The sequence below is a fragment of the Seriola lalandi genome, unplaced genomic scaffold (assembly GCF_002814215.2).
Source record: "Seriola lalandi dorsalis isolate HSWRI2012SDOR001 ecotype SW California unplaced genomic scaffold, Sedor1 jcf7180002054352, whole genome shotgun sequence".
NCBI lineage: Eukaryota > Metazoa > Chordata > Actinopteri > Carangiformes > Carangidae > Seriola > Seriola lalandi.
The window spans coordinates 1,007,171-1,024,548 of record NW_019524905.1 but is presented as its reverse complement, the minus strand read 5'-3'; the positions used below and the strand labels follow the sequence as shown (position 1 = coordinate 1,024,548).

Below are 17,378 nucleotides of genomic sequence, written 5' to 3'. Positions count from 1 at the left end.
ATAATTTAATAAAGGATATGTTCCAGAGAAATGTGGCGAAAAGCTATTTATAATAAAACCGCACAGCGTATTAATTAATTTTATTCTACTCAAAATGAGTAGTTTGGTGCGGAACAAAACATCTTCCTCAGCTATTTACCCGAGTTTTTTGCAAAACGGACGAGAAAGTTTACATCCTGTGCAACTTCCTCCAAAAATACAAGGGCAATTGGCTGCAATTATCAACAGACGTTTCAGCCATCTCTGTTTAATGTAAGTTACAGTAGTCTTTTTTTAACTTAAATATTGTACAGTTTAACTGCCTAAGCATGCATGCAAGGTACTTATCGTTAGCTAGCTGGCTTGTTGTCGTTGCTCCCTCATGAGTCAGAGTTAATGCTAATGCGTTTTCTCTTGTGTGTTCCCGTAGTGCAAAACTCCAGTCAGACACCTGACTTTTTATGTTGTCTTGCTATTCGCCAAATAGAAATTCCTGTTAAACTTTGATTTCAGAGTGTAACTCAATCAAATAATGCAATCTTCAATTCGGGATACACCTAACAGCCGTTCCTATACGTTCAAAATACTCTTCCTGCTGTCTTCCTTCTTGTTAAAAGTAGTGTCACCTGATTATTATTGCTAATATTTTTATTTATTTATGCCGAGGTGATCATGAGACAACATTTAAAGCACGATCCATGGTTTGTGTATGTTTGCCATATACAAATGGTATTAAATTGCGCAGCTATTAGTATTTGGCCGTCATTACTTTGGCAGTTGGGGCAAAGCTGCCAACCTGAAACAGCTAAAACTTCACATTTTAAACTATCTTATAAGCAAAAAGAACTATTAAGTATTTTAAAGTTAATTGAAGGTGTGTGTGTAAAAATCTGAATCAATACTCCACTGAAAATGTTAATATCTGCGATGATCACTGACTTTTCTCACCTCTCCCTCTTTACAGTTTTCAGACTTGATCAGACTTGATGCCGGTTTGAATCAGCCTTGTGTCTTTGATCGCTCATCATGATGCGTTACTGGGGAGAGATCCCTGGACCTGCAGGGGCGCCTCCCAGCCGCAGCTCCTTTGACTTGCTCCAACGTGAGTTTCGCTCTGTGGAGATGCAGGACCCTCCCCTGCACCAGCCCTCAGCCCAGCGTCCGCGGCCCACCACAATGTTAGACATCCCCTCAGAACCCTGCAGCCTCACCATCCACACTGTGCAGCTGTGTCAGCATGCTCGCCGCCTCCGTGGCCTCTTGGCAGCGGCCCAGGCTCAAGCTCAGGGTCAGAGCTCAGCGTCGTCTGAAGGGGGCAGCAGGATGGAGGAGGCTGATACCAACTTCCCACTACGTCCTCCCACCCCACCTGTCATGCCAGATGATCTGTTACCTGTGGACAGCAAAGCCCCACGGCAACCCTTCCAGCTCCGCCACAGTGACCCTGAAAGTGACTTTTATAAGTAAGTTACTCTGGCTGTGTGGCTGAGATAAGATTGGAGCCCTTTTTTGTAATTAAATACCATCCATATCTATTGAGGGCATCAGAGTTTTAATTTAGATATTATAATTTGTTTATAATTTCACAGATATAATCTCAGTTAATTTAGCAAGCAGGTATCATTTATCTCCTTCTATCCTGTCTGGTTCTTCCATCTTAAGGGGTAAAGGCGAGCCTGTCACAGAGCTGAGTTGGCCCTCCTGCAGGCAGCTCCTCTATCAGTCAGTGGCCACCGTCCTGGCTCATGCTGGCTTTGAATCTGCTCAGGAGAGTGTGCTGGAGACTCTGACCGACCTGGTCCATGAGCATTACCTGCGCCTCACCCGCCTGCTGCGGGTGGCGGTGGATCGGGAGGCGCGGTTAGGGGCAAGTCCCTTCCCGGACGTGGTGGAGCAAGTGTTCCATGAGGTGGGCATCGGCAGCGTGCTGGCCCTGCAGCGCTTCTGGCAAGTGAGGATCAAAGACTATCACAGCTACATGCTGCAGGTGAGGTTGAATCATAACTGTTCAAGATTTTGCCATACTGTTGATACTGTATATCTGTCACTTTTAATATCTGTGTATGTATTGAGTCACTGTCAATGTTGCAAATCAGTAAGTGGGACTAGTAGTATTACATTTTTTCAAGATTTATGCATTTAAGTAAGGAGTACCTTTACTTGTTGTGTACACAATCCACCGAATTAGACAAAATAGACATTTCTGCCTGTTTACATTTTTCATTAACTGTTTCTCATTTGAATTTCCAGAAAATATATTATATGTCAGTAAAAGTACAGATAGGTGACAAATTGTCTGTTGGTGCCACCAGAACAGCTTCAGTGCTCCTTGGCATTGATTCTACAGCTGTCTGAACTCAGGGGGATGAACACCTTTCTTCCCAAAGATATTCACTCTTTTGGTGATTTGATGATGGTGGTCGAGAGCGCTGTCTAACATGTCAGTCCTACATTTCCTATAGGTTTTCTTGGGTTGTGATCTGGCAACTATGAAGGCCATAGCATATGATTCACATCATGTTCATACTCATCAAACCATTCAGTGAACACTGTCATCCTGGAAGAGACCACTCCCATCACGATAGAAATGTTTCATCATCGGACGAAGAACAACTTTGGATTGATTTGCAGTGACCCCTCCCTCTAAGGGGACCAGTGGACCCAAACAATCCCAGCAAAATGCCCCTCATAGCATAACAGAGCCACATGATCCCCTCACTGTAGGGGTCACACATTCAGACCTGCACTGTTCTCCCCTTGTGCTCCTGCCATCTGTGCCCTGACAATGAACCCTCTTTCAAAGTCACTCAGATCTTTTCCTCTTGTCATCTTGATACAGACACAGAATCAGCTGGGTCTGCTCGGCATTTTTATACCTGCCACAGAGCATGATGGGATGTTAACTGCTTAATTATACAATGCAGTGCACCTGTGTGGAAGCATCTACATTCGTTATGTTCTCCACTCATTTATTCATGTTTTTCCTTTTAATCTGTCCCATCAGTAGAAATCATGGCATAAAATTATATTTACCATGATATTTTATCCTCGTTTGTTTGTGGTGTTCAAGATCATTTTTGGCAATTTGGTTAATATTGTATAAATGGCAGAGGAGGAGCTACGACATATACCAGCAGCAGGTTGTTTCGTGCTATTACTATCATTGGTTAAGTGCAATTTTAATAATGTATCAATTTTATGTAATTTATCAACCAAAAACACCAAACCAAGCTTCTCCAATACGAGGATTTGATCATAATTTTTACTATATTTTGAGATTTTATTGACTAAACAATTAGACCTTTAAAATAATCTGCAAATTAAACAGTACTGAAAATAATAATCTTTGGCACAGTGCAGTGTAAAAAAGTGTCATGGCTTCAGGACAACATGCTGAATCATCTCAGGAAGCATAAAGCACTTTGTACGAGTGAGAACAATCGACCGTATGGTAACTTGTGTGCAAGCTGCTCGGAAGTGAGACAGACGCCAAAGTGAGAGATTCACTGTCCTCAATGCCAACAGGACTTTTAAAGAAACACAAGTGATCAGAGCTGCGGAGAGCAGAAAGTGAGGAAACTGATCTGTTGATGATCAATGTCGCTTTTATACCTCATTATTTAGACTCCGTAGAAAAATTTTGAATATTGACAAGTCTCTTAGCTGAAGCCACTGACCTATATTTTTTAGGTCAGAGGAGACTAATATTGAAGGCTGGGTCATCCAGGCTCAGTTCTCATTTTATCCTACACCAGAAAAACAGGACTAATAGTTTTTCCTTTTTAGGTCAGTAAGGATCTGTCGGAGGAATACGAGCGGCTGGTGAACCCAGAGAAGGCTCTGGAGGACTCCAAGCCCCCGAGGATTAAGGAGGAGCCCATGAGTGACATCTCCTTCCCTGTTAGCGAGGAGCCTGAGGCCGACCTGGCCTCTGGGGACCAGGCTCTGCCTATGGGGGTCCTCGGGGCCCACGGTGAAAGGCTGGCTTCAGGCCTGGATGGTGACCATTCTCCTCACACCTCAGGTGAGAGCAGCACTCCTGTCCACATTTATATTCTGCCTTCATGAAGAGTTCCCTACTGAGGTGTCTGGTGTGAGTAACACCTTGAGTGTTGGATGTTGTGTGACCAAGTGGAGCAGGTAAAGCTTCTGTTTTTAGCATCGTGGCTTCAGTAAATTGCTGTGTGTATTTTAATCAGTAAGCAGCTTCCTACTAGGACACTTCCTAATAAGATTTCTCCTCAGAAAGTGTTTCCAATAAGGTTGTTAACATGACCTAGTTTTTATCAGCTCACTTTTCTGCAGGAGAGTAAATGATATCATAAAAAATAACTTAGTCAATACTTGTTTGCTATTAAGACATTATCTACATCAAGTCTATAGGTGCAGTCAGTCGTCTGCGGACCATTAAACTGAGCTTGACTCAGCACGTCCTGCCACAGTGACATCTGACCACAAACCTCTTTAAAACACTTTAAATAAAATAGATAATGTGTTGTTTACTGCTTTTCTTACCCCTATGAAACCATTCCATCTCTCTCCATATTTTAGATGCATGTTACTCTCGTAGTTTTTACTCTTAGCAGATCTTGCAAGGTCATGAAACCTCAGGCACAACTGTCTGCATCTATCAAAATCAGTCAAAACAAGGCACCTTCATAGGCCTCTTACATGTCATATTTGAATGAGCCACACAGCCTGGAAATTGCGACTGTCTACCTCTCACCTTAATTAATTCACATGATAAGAATGCGTAAGGATTGATGTCAAAGTTTTCCTAGCTGTTATATTTCTCCTTCCTCTAAACCAATACCATTTTTTGCAGAATGAAGCAGCAGGTTTTATGTGAAATATAGTTGGAATAAAAACCACACAATATTCCAGATGGCATCTGTCACGTCTCGTTAGCATTTTTTAATTACCTTCTTTCCTTACTTTTTAATGCAGGGAATTTGTTTTTGTGGTTGAAAATCATCTTTGCTCAATTTGTTCTCTTCTTTTAAGGTGGGGGCGGGGCCAACAACTCCCCTCTGTGGCCGCAGGTGAAAATGGAGCCGCAGGACGGCGAGGAGGGCCAGGGCTCGGGCCACCACCACCACCATCACCACGGTGTCCTGGGCGGAGATGTCTTCGAGGAGGGGGGGCCCATGTCCACCATGAGCGAATCGGGAGGAGCCATGGCACCTTCACCGGGAGGCGCTGCGTCAGACGGCAGCTACGCCTCGCATTCGCCTGACTCCCTGATGGGCACGTCGCCCGTCTTCAACCAGAGACCCAAGAAACGGGCGAAGAAGATGTGAAAGAGAAGCTGTGAGTGTCGGTGGAGAGACAGTGGACTCTAAACTCACCGGCCAATCCTGGACAGGTGGTGAAATACACCAGCTGTCGAGATCATGGCCACTGCATAAACAGAGACAAAGACTTTAGTGTCATGAAAGAACTGAACTGATGGAGAAAAAAATATATTTTGTAGTTTTTCATGTTTGTTTTTATGAGTCTAGTTTCTCTCAAATAGCTGAAGATGTTGCCACTAAATATATTAATGGGGTTTATTGTCAAAAGAATATCTTCTAAATCATTTGGATGATCCTTTTTCATTTGAATTATAAAAAAAATGCACACAAAAAAAAGAGTTTCAACCTAATGAATTGAAGAACAGGAAAAACTAAGAGGTCCAAAAGCAAATCATTTAGTTAAACAGCTTAATAATTCATCAGAATGGTTTGTTTTCCCAAGCTATTAACTCCCTTTCCCCCCCATACCAATTACTTTCTGTACCATTCATTACGATTAAAAGACCCTCCACCAAAAAGGGAAAACAACTTTTTTTTTTTCCCTCATGAACATGTCGTTTCATTATATGATGTGTTTTTCAACCCGTCGTCTCCTTGCCGCAGTAACTCTTCACATGTCGCCCAGCAACACAAGCGGAGCCAACCACACAGAGACACACACACTTCACACACCTGTCAACCTGAAGCCACTCCGCCAAATTAGCATCTGTTTCAGTAATGAGGCAAAGCTGTGAATGCAACACCAGAGGCAATTATGGTTTGGTAGTCTGCATCATGAAGGCGACATCAATCCAGTCTTAATGGCAAATTAATTACGGCATGCATAATTTTGCATGCTGAATGAGCAGGTCTGTTTGAATACATGTGATGTTCTTTTGTGTGGGCCTGTTCATTTTCACAATTAGTCAGATAATTGTCTGCACCTATGGGAAGTGCTGATAGGGGTCATATGCATTGATATTCAATTTGCTGCATTGGTGGTTGGTTTGTGTTTTGTTTTTTTGGTGCACAACTTTAAGAAAAAAAAAAATGTATCTGGTCTGCAGCGCTGTGTGACCCGGGTGGGAGTTGGAGCAGCTGGAAAACAAAATCAGTATTCCAGACTTAGCATCGACACAGGGAGCCTTTTCAAAACTAATGACTGTAAAGCAGTGTCACCTGCTTCTAATGGGAGTCCTGAATTATTTTCTGCTCTGACATTCTGCGGGTAAAACTCCACGGTTGCAGCAGAAAAACAAACGTCAGCAATGGCGTCGTCACTCCCAGGCCGCGGTCGAAATGTCAAACAGATCTCCTTTCCTAACCACATTTCCTGGACCTCGATGGAAAACGTCATGAGGTCAAGGAAAGATGTGAAGGAGAATTCATAATGACAGGATCCGAAAGCGATCAGACTAGGATTTATTTTAAACTAACTTTACAACACATGGACAATAAATATTAATTTCCATGAAACATGAAAGAAATATACAAATAGAAAGAGTTGAGGCATTAAAGTAATAATTCAATAAAAAAATAAAGAACTGAGTAAAGGGCCTGGATAAATTCTATTCTTCTATATATGTGAGAGTTTTGTCCTTTTTTTTCACCATTTGATAAGTAAAGAATTGTTTTTAGTTCATTCCCTAATCTGGAGGGGGACTGCAATGTTGTGTTGTTTTAAATATTGCTGCAGCAAGGAATTGTGGGACGGCATCAGCTCCTTTCCTTTCCTAAAGGAAGGTCCAGTGTATCTCTCATCATGGAGGGCATTGTTGTCCTGGAGGAACATGAGAAGAAGACATGTTAACCTCAGTGTAGTGCAGTGCCTGCACTTCCAAAATACAAAAATATTTTTCTAGGATGGAAATGGTTTAGTTGTATATTTTGGTTAATAAGAAAGAAAGTGTTTTTTTTTTGTAAATAAAATATAAACAAATGTATTGCATTGTGTGTTTGTTAGTGAACTGGACAAACTTTGAGTCTTCTCAACTTAAATATTTGACTGAAAATGGTAAAGAGCACTAAATGAAAATTGAAAATCAAGTCTTTCTAACCTCAAATGTTGAGAAAAAAGTGCATTGAACTCAAATAGTTACTTCCAATCTATTACCATTCAAGTCAAGTTTCACTCAAGGCGCTCATTTACCTCAAAAAGTTAAAAACCATTTACTATTTCAAAATAAAATATCAATGCTAGAACCTTTCTTTTATCAGACTTCAGTAACAGCTGCGGTCATTTACACGAAGCAGGTGACGCTGCTCAAATCTCTACACAAGACGTTAAATGATAATGTAATATACATAAAAACTGTACTTAAAAACTTTACAGTAAATTTATAGGCTGAAAAATGGTCACTCTTGCAACTGCTGGGCTGAACCGGACTAACACACAGCCTTATTATATTTGTGCTGAGGCAATATGACCTCTCAGTTTGTCAACAGCTGCTGAGTTGCTGAGCGCCGGGGAGAAAAGGTGTAATTACAAAAATGTCAAGATGTTTTTTGAGCGGGGGGCTCTGAGTGGGGCCAAAGCGTGCTGAGAGCCAAAGAAAGGACCCAACAAATGATTAATTACCTTCCGATGTGCAAAGTCATTAATCTAAAATGAAATTTAATCTCTCCGGCCGTGACGTGAGTTTGTGAGCAGAATGAGGAATATGTTTAATTTTTACACAAAGAGCCCGGATGGTCCTTCAGGGCGTTTCATTCGTCTGTTTTTGAAGGAATCACAGGAAAGTGGAAATGAGACACTCAAACTAAAGTAATGACATCATAGGATTTCTTCGAATTCTGTTTATTGTTATCACGTGAGAGATACTGTATATCTGCCGTGGAGACAAATAATGAATTATGAGATGAGATGATGGTATCAAGAGAGAGATGAATTGCCAGACATATGGGATGTGACAGGAACAAGGGGTCCCATGCTACACATGCCACTGCTACAGCCATTTCACCTCTCCCCAGAGATGAGAGGATTGATTGCAAAGCCTCAGAGTCTCAGTCTGAATCAATCAATGGATATTTTCTCTCGGGTGATCTGACTAAAAAATGTAAAATGAAGCGAGAATTGATGCAATCTCTTCAGGCTTGGAATTCATTCATCCTCTGGTTCATTTTTCTGTTTGGGAAAAATGGCCATAGATATAATTAGGAGTTACAAATGAAAGCTACAAGAGTTCATCAGAAAGTGTGAGTGAACTGTAAACTGCTGCTCACTGAAAGATGAGGCTCTGTGAAAGTCTACTTTGTTGCATTGGTGATGCATGAAACGTTACACCAGTTGAGGAAAGTAACTGAGTACAGTAATTCATGCTTCATACTTTACTGTGGTGCAACTTTGAGTTACTTGTACTTTCCCCTACAGAAATGTTACATATGACATACAGTGTATGTCCCTATATCAAGATGATCAAGAGATGTTATTATCACATATATACATCCTCTGGATATATGAAGATATATACGTTTATAACGTATATGAAATACCCATGCATAGTCAAATTTGTATATGTATCAAAAATATCTAAATGATGATTCTTTATATGGTATAAAATGTTGTGAGCATATATGTTAACCATATATATTTAATTTATACACTATGTGCAAGTTTATTTAAACAACATTCATATAAAAATTATATATGTTTTTTTCTTATTAATTTTAACATTCCTATCTAAGTGTCACAGAGTTTTTGGACCTTATATATAATATCAACATACTGTATATTGACAGGCTTTGGGATGGATAGGCCTATTTATTTATGTACTACAATATAAGCATACATACATAAACATACATATTTTGTATGGCCTAGACATATGTGTCACTATATGAAATTATTGCAATTTCTAATAGTTTTCATATATAATTTTTACATATAAAGTATGTAATGTTTTTATTTTATATGTACATATATGTCATATATGGAAATTCAATACATGTACATATATTACATGTGTATATTGGTTAAGTGTTTCCATTTAGTGCCCCTTAATACTTCTGTACTTTTTACTGCAGTACATTTTTTCAGATTAAGATTATACACAAAAAAAGTTTATAATGGTGCATAACTTCTGGTTACTTCAAATTATTTTATTAATAACATACTAGAGACAGATTTCAGTGCAAATCCAACCATTATGCATAATGGTTATTCTGCCAACGAAAAGTTAATCTGCCCTCAGAACTCAGAACAGAAATGTGTTCCTGGGTGAAACTAGGCTTGATAGCAGGAAGCAGAATTGAGGTAAGGCACTGGAAGTCAAAAGAGCATGCCAGTTTTAATGAATGGAGAGACGAGCTGGATAAGATCTTCTGAACAGGTTATCCACTGAGTTAATAATAGTCTGGATGTATTCAGGAAGATATGGGGCAACATATCTGGGTGTAATAGTTAGAGATGAGCACCAAGATAACTGATATAGCTGATATATATATGTACATGGTTTTATTTTTGATTCTTTATTTTTTACTACATTATATTTAATATTTGTGGATCTTCTATGTGTTTAATATATGTTTGTATACTTAAGAAAGCATTGAAGAGGTTTAATCATAAAAAATATGACAAGCTTATAAGATAAAATACAATACATCAATACTTTACAATAAGAAACTCTGTGGTTTCCAACCTGTTTGACATCTGAGTCCACACACAAAAAAAAAAAAAAAAAAGCTGAGCTCTACTTGAGAACCCTCGTCACATTTCAGATGTCTCAGTTATTAGCAGTTCCCCTCTAAACTTCTCAGATGGTTTCATTTAAATAACTGTTCAAGGCTCCAATGAGGTTAAACTCTCCAATATTTCCCCAAGATTAGAGAGAAGCTCAAAACTGAATATGAATACATGCATGTGTAGCGGCAGTATCCTCCATGTCGGATGGTCAAACGGCTTCAGAAAAACCCCCTCCCCTCACACGTCTTTACAACAGCTGGGATTTTAAGGCTGACTCCGACTATTTCTGTAACTTTGTGAAAGAGAAAATCCAACGTTCACACCTACTTCAAGCACGACTGGTCAGGTGTGGAGGTGAAGGGGTTTGAATTTGTCTGTGCAGCTTCGTTTTTTCACTTCTTCCTGTAACTTTTTCACTCACTTTCCGTGTGAACAACCGAGTGCAACTCTATGAATGCCTTCCAGTAGAGGCTGTGTGAAGATGTACACCATTACTATTATTGAAACAGTTAGCATGTCTCCACGCTCTCTGTGATGGCCAGCTTTTCACCTCTCCTTTGAGTTATAACATAAGCGAAATCTAGCTTCACCTTGACCAGCTACAACAGTAAAATGCTTGATTCATCACTGACAGTCTAATAATGTGATGCATAATAACATATCAGTCGCTGTACAATAAGCACTTTTACTATTTATACTTCAAATACTTTTGCTGCTGTACTTGTAAGGAGTTTGATTGCAGGACTCTTCACTTGTAATGAAGTATTTTAAATCCTTGCATTGGTGCGTTTACTTCAATGAAGGATCTTAGTATTTCTTCCACCTGTGTGTGACACAACAATAAATCCACACAGCCTGGACCTGGGGGCAGACAGGACAAATCTGAGGAGCCGTAAGATGATAGGCGAGAAGCAAAGCAGAGGAAACATATTTCTGCTACACAAAATGATGTTTATTTATATGAAATCCTCAACAAATTTAGTATAGTATTCACATGATACACATAATGAAAAAACACACTATAACACGTGATGTGGGTCATAAGATGTGAGAACTGCTGCTCTTGGGGTTAAACAGGCTAAAGGTCGAGAGCCTACCCATAAAGACCAAATATATCGACCTGCCTTAACTGAGCTTCTCATTGTCGCATTTAGAGAGGAAGCAAACCATAATATTTTGATATGCAGAACCATCTAACCGCAAGCCATGTTTGCCCCAAGTTCAGCCTCCCAGGCAGGACGTGAACACGTCTCCCATCTCCTTCACAAGAACTGGCACAGCCCATAACCTTGACTACACTGTATATGCCCCAAAGCATTTGACTGGTAGAGCTCACTGAGGAGGCAGTCGTCAGTGTGGGATGCCCAGGGCTAAATAATCCATTTCCGTGTAGCCCTCTGTAATGTGCTTTCATATGATAGCTTTCATCTTTATAGAATAAAGTCGACTCTGAAAATGGAGCCACTCTACAGCAAATCCATTTTACTGGAAACAGTATTGGTCTTTTGAAACAACACATTTCTGTGCTATAGAATTGTGATCTCTTCTGCGTCCGTTCATCGTTCCTCCATTGGAGGGCTGTCTTGCGCCACATTCAAACTGCAGCTGGACTGTGGCCTCCTCCTCCTCCTCCTCCTCCTCCTCCTCCTCCTCCTCCTCCTCTTCCTCTTTACATGCAGGGTTTAGCATTCTCCCAGTTACCACAGAGACTCGGGCACTCCCAGGTTTACAGCTTCAGACTGCAGAGTAGTGCAGTCGAGATGATACCAAACGAATACATTTCCTCAACACATGGCAATAATTAGCTTGTTGTTACTGCTGCATTGTCCCTGAATGTCTGGATTGGGATGTACCTAAAAAAAAAACAAATCTGTTATATGTTATACCAAGTGACAGGGGCGCGATCAGATGGCTTTGTTCCTCATACACATGAAAAATTTCTGCAAGCCTGTCACTTTTCAGGATATTCCCCACTGTGATGCCACTTTTTGATCTTAATATGCATTTCATTTTACCTAAAAATCACTTCTCTATCCCTAATTGCTTGTCAGTCATGGCAGCCAGTAGTTGGATTAGGTGTTTTCTCACATCCATTACAGCACAAGGGCTACAGTAACCAATTACGGTATTGTGCCGGCATATAGCTGGCAGCAAACGTACCAAAATAGCACCACCGTTTTCTCATTCCATTCCACCACAATGACTGTGGGTAATGTATTCACATCAGGCACTGAAAGCACTTTAGATGATGGTACCGATATCATAAAGAAGCCTTCAATCCCTTCCCGCACCACCTACTGTACAGTACAAGCTCTTAGTGTTCATATTCATTAAACTGGCTCAAATTTAAACATGCCTGAAATTGCTTTTGCACGGGTAACAGGGATAAAATACTTTTGTGTGCTTTTGCACTGATCCTTATACAAAAAGTCTTCTTTTTTGGCTTTAGATTCTCTAGACTAGGGGTTTTACTGACTCTTTGAATAGTAAATAAATAAGCCAATAAATAAAAATTAACACAATTCTTTGTATTACTTCTATTTTGGCGATAATCTCAGTTTTGGAACCCTGTGGGCTACAACATTCCTTTTTAAGCTTGTATTTGTTCAGTGGCAACATTAAAAGTGTGCTGAATTAGCTATTAGCAGTGGCGTTATAAGGACCATATCTTTTCTATGATTTCTAGGCATATTTATAGAAATTTATGCATTGTGGACAATGAATAATTTAAAGGTCCCATATTGTATCAAGTGAGATTTCCATGTGTTGTTTGATTATAGATCAGGTCTAAGTTCTATATTAATACTGTGAAAGTATCAAAGCCTCAGTCCACAGAGAAATGCACACAGCCTGTATTCAGAAACTGAGCCTTAAAACCAGCCGTCAGGACTTCTGTAACTCTGTGATGTCACAACAAAGTAGTCACCGCTCTCAGCCATGCCCCAAGCCCCGCCCACCTGGACCCACCATCCAACCTTGCAGGATTTGGTTTCTCTTAGTGTTTACCTGAAATCTTCTATATTTCTATTCAACCACTCAGAAAACAGTCAGCCAATCAGAAGAGAGGCTCAGAACCTCCTCTCTTCGACCAACCTGTTGTTACTAGGAAATGTAAAACTATACTGAGATGGTTTTTGGTACAAAACCTTAAAATATAAAATATATAAATATATATATATATATATATATATATATATATAAAATATGGGACCTTTAATAATTAATGATATTCTTGTAAAGTCACACTGAGTGTAAAGATATGTGTATTGTGTCAGTGTGTTTAGATTTTACTTGACTTGACTTGAGTTATGACTCACGCAAAGGAGTGTGACCGCAGCAATCGGTTGCTAATGGTTATAATACATCCATGGACTGAAACTGGTCTCAAAAAATGATCATCATGCACCTGAAAACTACAGCTCTAAACATGACATTAGTCATTAGCACATTAACACATGTGCACTGTGAGTGCAATCAAATGTCATTCATCATTGCTAATGAAATGCCACGGCCTCACTTTGACATGCTGGAACGCAGCAATGATATTTTTTTCATGGGCCTCGTATCCACAAACCACAGCGGTACAGGAGCAGCCCCCGAAAAAAAAGGGTCACTGTGTCGTTTCACCTTCTTCCGCCTCGAGGCCTGTTCTTGGAAAGTGGCTATGTTAAGTCAGACACACTGTCATGAGCCCGCATCAGTTTGTCACACCACAGTTGTGAAGCTGTGACACTTTGATGAGTCCTCAGTGTCAGCTTGTTGATACTGAGTATATGACACCATCCCATCCCCGTTGCGCTATCCGTTGGCACTTTCTGCGAAACTGTCAAAACACTTTTGAGATCATGCAAAACCGAGTGGAAGCAGCGACGGCTGACAGCAAGATGCTGCGGCTCGGAAATGGAGGCGCCGGTTTTGTTTATTTATTTATTTATTTTATTTACGTGACACCTTTCAATCATGATGTTTATTTGTTGGTATTCCCTCCAAAAGTGATGAATTTAGATGTGCAGAGGAATGGCTGGCGGAGAGGAGATTTGTTTACCTGCTTGAGGTGATGGTGAAAGGGGAATGAAACGGTGACCTAACCTTTCTGTAAAATCCCCTTAGAGCGCCGTTTGAGGTAAAGAATCAGGTTTAGTTTTAATCAAAAGGGCAAAAATCCAGCCTGAGTAACATACTGTGGAGAAAAGTTTCTACAATACCTTCTTTTGAAAATGTAGTATGTTTAATGTGCCAATTTAACAATGTACCTGCAAAGCAACACTCTTCCTCCTCATACTCCTGCTACTGATTATTTGTCTCCCACTCAAACTTAGTCATTAAATTACCTTCCATATTGAAAGCTATAAATTCGAGTCCAACCTCACAGGTTTTTTGGAACATGTGTTATTTTCCCTTTGTTTGACTTTTCATACTTTCTGAGATGTTTGCATTCACTGCTAACACCAGAGATGGAGGAATCGAACAAGCTCATGCTGAGTGCTCGGCGCTGTTTGACTGCCCTTTATCAGGTGCAGTGAAGTACATGGTTACACTTCATAGCCATCTCTTGTATTTTGTAGTTAAATTAAAGCAGACTCTTCTCTTTCACATTATTTCATGTGTGCCATTGATAGTGTGCCATCTTTGTTTTCACATCCTGAACTTGATCTTTTCCTGAGATCTCATTAATATTTGGTTAACCTTGCTGTCCTTTGTCTCCTTTCAAATCACACTTTGGCAGTTTCTCTTGTTTCACTTCACTGATTGTTCATTGTCTATGAGGAGTGCTTTCAGGAAACACGCTGCTGCAGGTCCTTGACCTTCTGAGAAACCCAGGGTAAAGAACATACACTGTTTAAAGGAGCTATTTGTAAGTTTTGCTATTGCTACATAGGTAACATTAGCATTAACAGTTGTTTACTTACCAGTCTGGAAGAAACATTGCAAATTCAGCATCAAAATTCTTTCCTTTTACTCACCAAGAGCTGTCTGACAGAAACACCAACCATCCGTCACCATTACATTTTACCCACTGAAAAAGTAATTATGTCAGTTTACTCAAGAGCACATGTAAGTACATTACTCCTTACATATAACTCATCCCAACTCCATCAAAGCTGCTTTTAAAGCCTCCACACCCACCCATTTTCATTTATCTATATAAATATAAATGTATAAATATGTATGTATTTAAGACATGCAGAAATAGAAAACAAGAAAATGCTACACGCTGCATGTTTCAGAAGTATTTACTGACCTACAACTAGGTTAACACTGGCACCAGTGACTTCACACAGCAGCACTTTGTGAGTCCTGCCTTCACAACAAAGGTGCAGGGAGGTCCTGCAACTCTGAACTGATTTCTTAATGCAGGTTTACTAATGGCTGATGTTAGCAGGCAAGCTAACAAGACACAACATGTAAAAACTGCACTTTACAAAGGTCTTCTTTTAGTAGAAGATAACCACGTCACACCACTTCCAGCCTGTATGCCGACACGTTTCTCTCCAGTGAACTCAGGGAGACCAAACTCAACCAGCCATCAAACCCCTGTAAAGTTTGATGCGAATCCCTAAAACTACTCATTACAGAAAAGGTGATCAAATTTTAAAAAGTAATCAAATTAATGAAAAATAAGTTAGGCAAGTTCATCAAATAATAGACAAGGCTACAAAACTATAGGGAGAGTGACATTGACATTTATTATCTCTGTTCAGTTATCAGGAGCTCTAAAAGATGATCAGCAGCGACCAGCTCTGAACTTCACTGCAGTGCCATTTTGATATATTTTAGTCCTGACTGCAAAAAAAAGGCACAGAGAGATTTTCTTTTATCCTCTGATATTATCTTAGTTGTGCTGTTTCATTGTCCAAGTACGTATTTAACCTCTGAATAAACTTTGTGTTATCTCATTTAGGACCAGTTGAGATCAATAAGAGACCTGATACTTTGATTCTGCGACCTGAACCTACTTTTATCATGATTAAGGTCAAATATCTTGCTCATGCAAACCTGCACTACCTTTTGGAAAAATCTAATCATACTTATGTGAGCTCAATTAAGTCCTGTCATCCACTCAAAATGTGGCTTATTGAAGCCATGTGTTGCGGAGAAGTTCCTACTGTATGCTCTTTGGTTTTAAAATACATGGCCTTCAAATGCCTTTGCTATACAAATGATTCAATTACTCCTCCTTTTAAATGTGCAAGCGGAGATAGCGTTTTGCTGCCAGAGAAGGAAGAGAGAATGAAATTAACCTCAGCTTACTCCCAATGCCCTCGACACTTGTATTATGATTTTCTATTAAAACTCTATCTTTCCTATAATGAATTCAGCTCTTCTGCGAGAGAAGAGTCCCAGCATTTGCACAAACTAATTTTTTGTTTGTGTTCAGGTGAACTCTCAAATGAGAGACCTGCTGACAGTGCGGGACTGAATACCGTGAAAGACCTACTGAAATATTTGTAGTGTATTGGAGTAGAATAGAGATTTTTAGATCAATCCTGTGAGGCAACGACATGGCAATTACTGTTCAATTGAGAAACTTTTTTTCAAGAAGGATAAACAAACTTAGAAAGTAATGAGTTATTGATGACATGGGTATAGACAATCTCCACTTTATTAGGAAGACCGGTACACCTGCTTATTTGTGTAATTATCCAATCATCCAATCATGTGGTGGCAGTGCAAAGGATAAAATCAGATACCAGCTTCCACCTTTGGGCCTAAAATCCAAAATCTCAGTAGGAACCTACAGTCACCGTGTCTGGTCCTGTCCTAAAATACAAGCATACTGGATGGATAGTCTGCAAAACATGACAATAATTTTATTATGGCGTTACATTTGAACCCTCGCTCTTTGCTCCTTGGTGCTGGCTCTGGCAAACTGTTTGATATCCTCACATATGCTTCAAGGATGAATATCTTTATGTCATGGATAAATGACAAACCTCCCACTGGAGCAGACTGGCATAAGATAATCATCAAGTGTTTTACACTTGACCTGTCTGCTTCACTTCACAGTTTACGAAGATCTGTACAATGGCCTCAACACTTTCAAGTATTATCCTCGACTAATTAGAGACCCCACTTGTTGTACCTTCTTTTTAATACTGAATCGTGATGTCCTTTTGTCATCTGATCTTTCATAATAAAATCGTGACTTTTATCTTTATGTAAGGGAGGGGCGAAAGTGTTTGATGATATGGAAGCCGAGAAAGGCCGTAATCGCAAATATTTTTTAATCCCGTTAGCGATGTTATCTCAAGATAACCGAGCTTTGTATTGTCGAGATCACAGAACAATTATCCCGTTATCTCAAGAAAACTGAATAATAATCTCATTATCTCGAGATAATAGAAAACAGAGCTTTGTTTTCTTGAGATAACAGGATAATTATTCCATTATCTCAACATAATAAAGTTCCATTATCTTGAGATAACTGAATAATTATCTCCTTA

At 39.7% G+C, this 17,378-nt stretch overlaps 1 protein-coding gene across 1 annotated transcript; it reads left to right on the top strand.

The window, feature by feature from the left end:
• Positions 1-145: 145 nt before the first annotated feature.
• supt7l (SPT7 like, STAGA complex subunit gamma) lies at positions 146-7,195 on the top strand. Its single transcript, XM_023407946.2, has 5 exons — positions 146-252; positions 944-1,442; positions 1,642-1,966; positions 3,766-4,003; positions 4,984-7,195. Exons 2-5 carry the CDS (start codon positions 1,006-1,008, stop codon positions 5,277-5,279), a joined length of 1,296 nt encoding a protein of 431 aa, XP_023263714.1. The 5' UTR covers positions 146-252; positions 944-1,005; the 3' UTR covers positions 5,280-7,195.
• The last annotated feature ends 10,183 nt before the right edge of the window (positions 7,196-17,378 follow it).

Coding starts and splice junctions, on each gene's coding strand:
- supt7l (XM_023407946.2), top strand. CDS start 1,006: ATGATGCGTTACTGGGGAGAGATCCCTGGACCTGCAGGGGCGCCTCCC. Junction 1,967..3,765: donor ATCACAGCTACATGCTGCAG/GTGAGGTTGAAT, acceptor TTTCCTTTTTAG/GTCAGTAAGGATCTGTCGGA. Junction 4,004..4,983: donor CCATTCTCCTCACACCTCAG/GTGAGAGCAGCA, acceptor TCTTCTTTTAAG/GTGGGGGCGGGGCCAACAAC.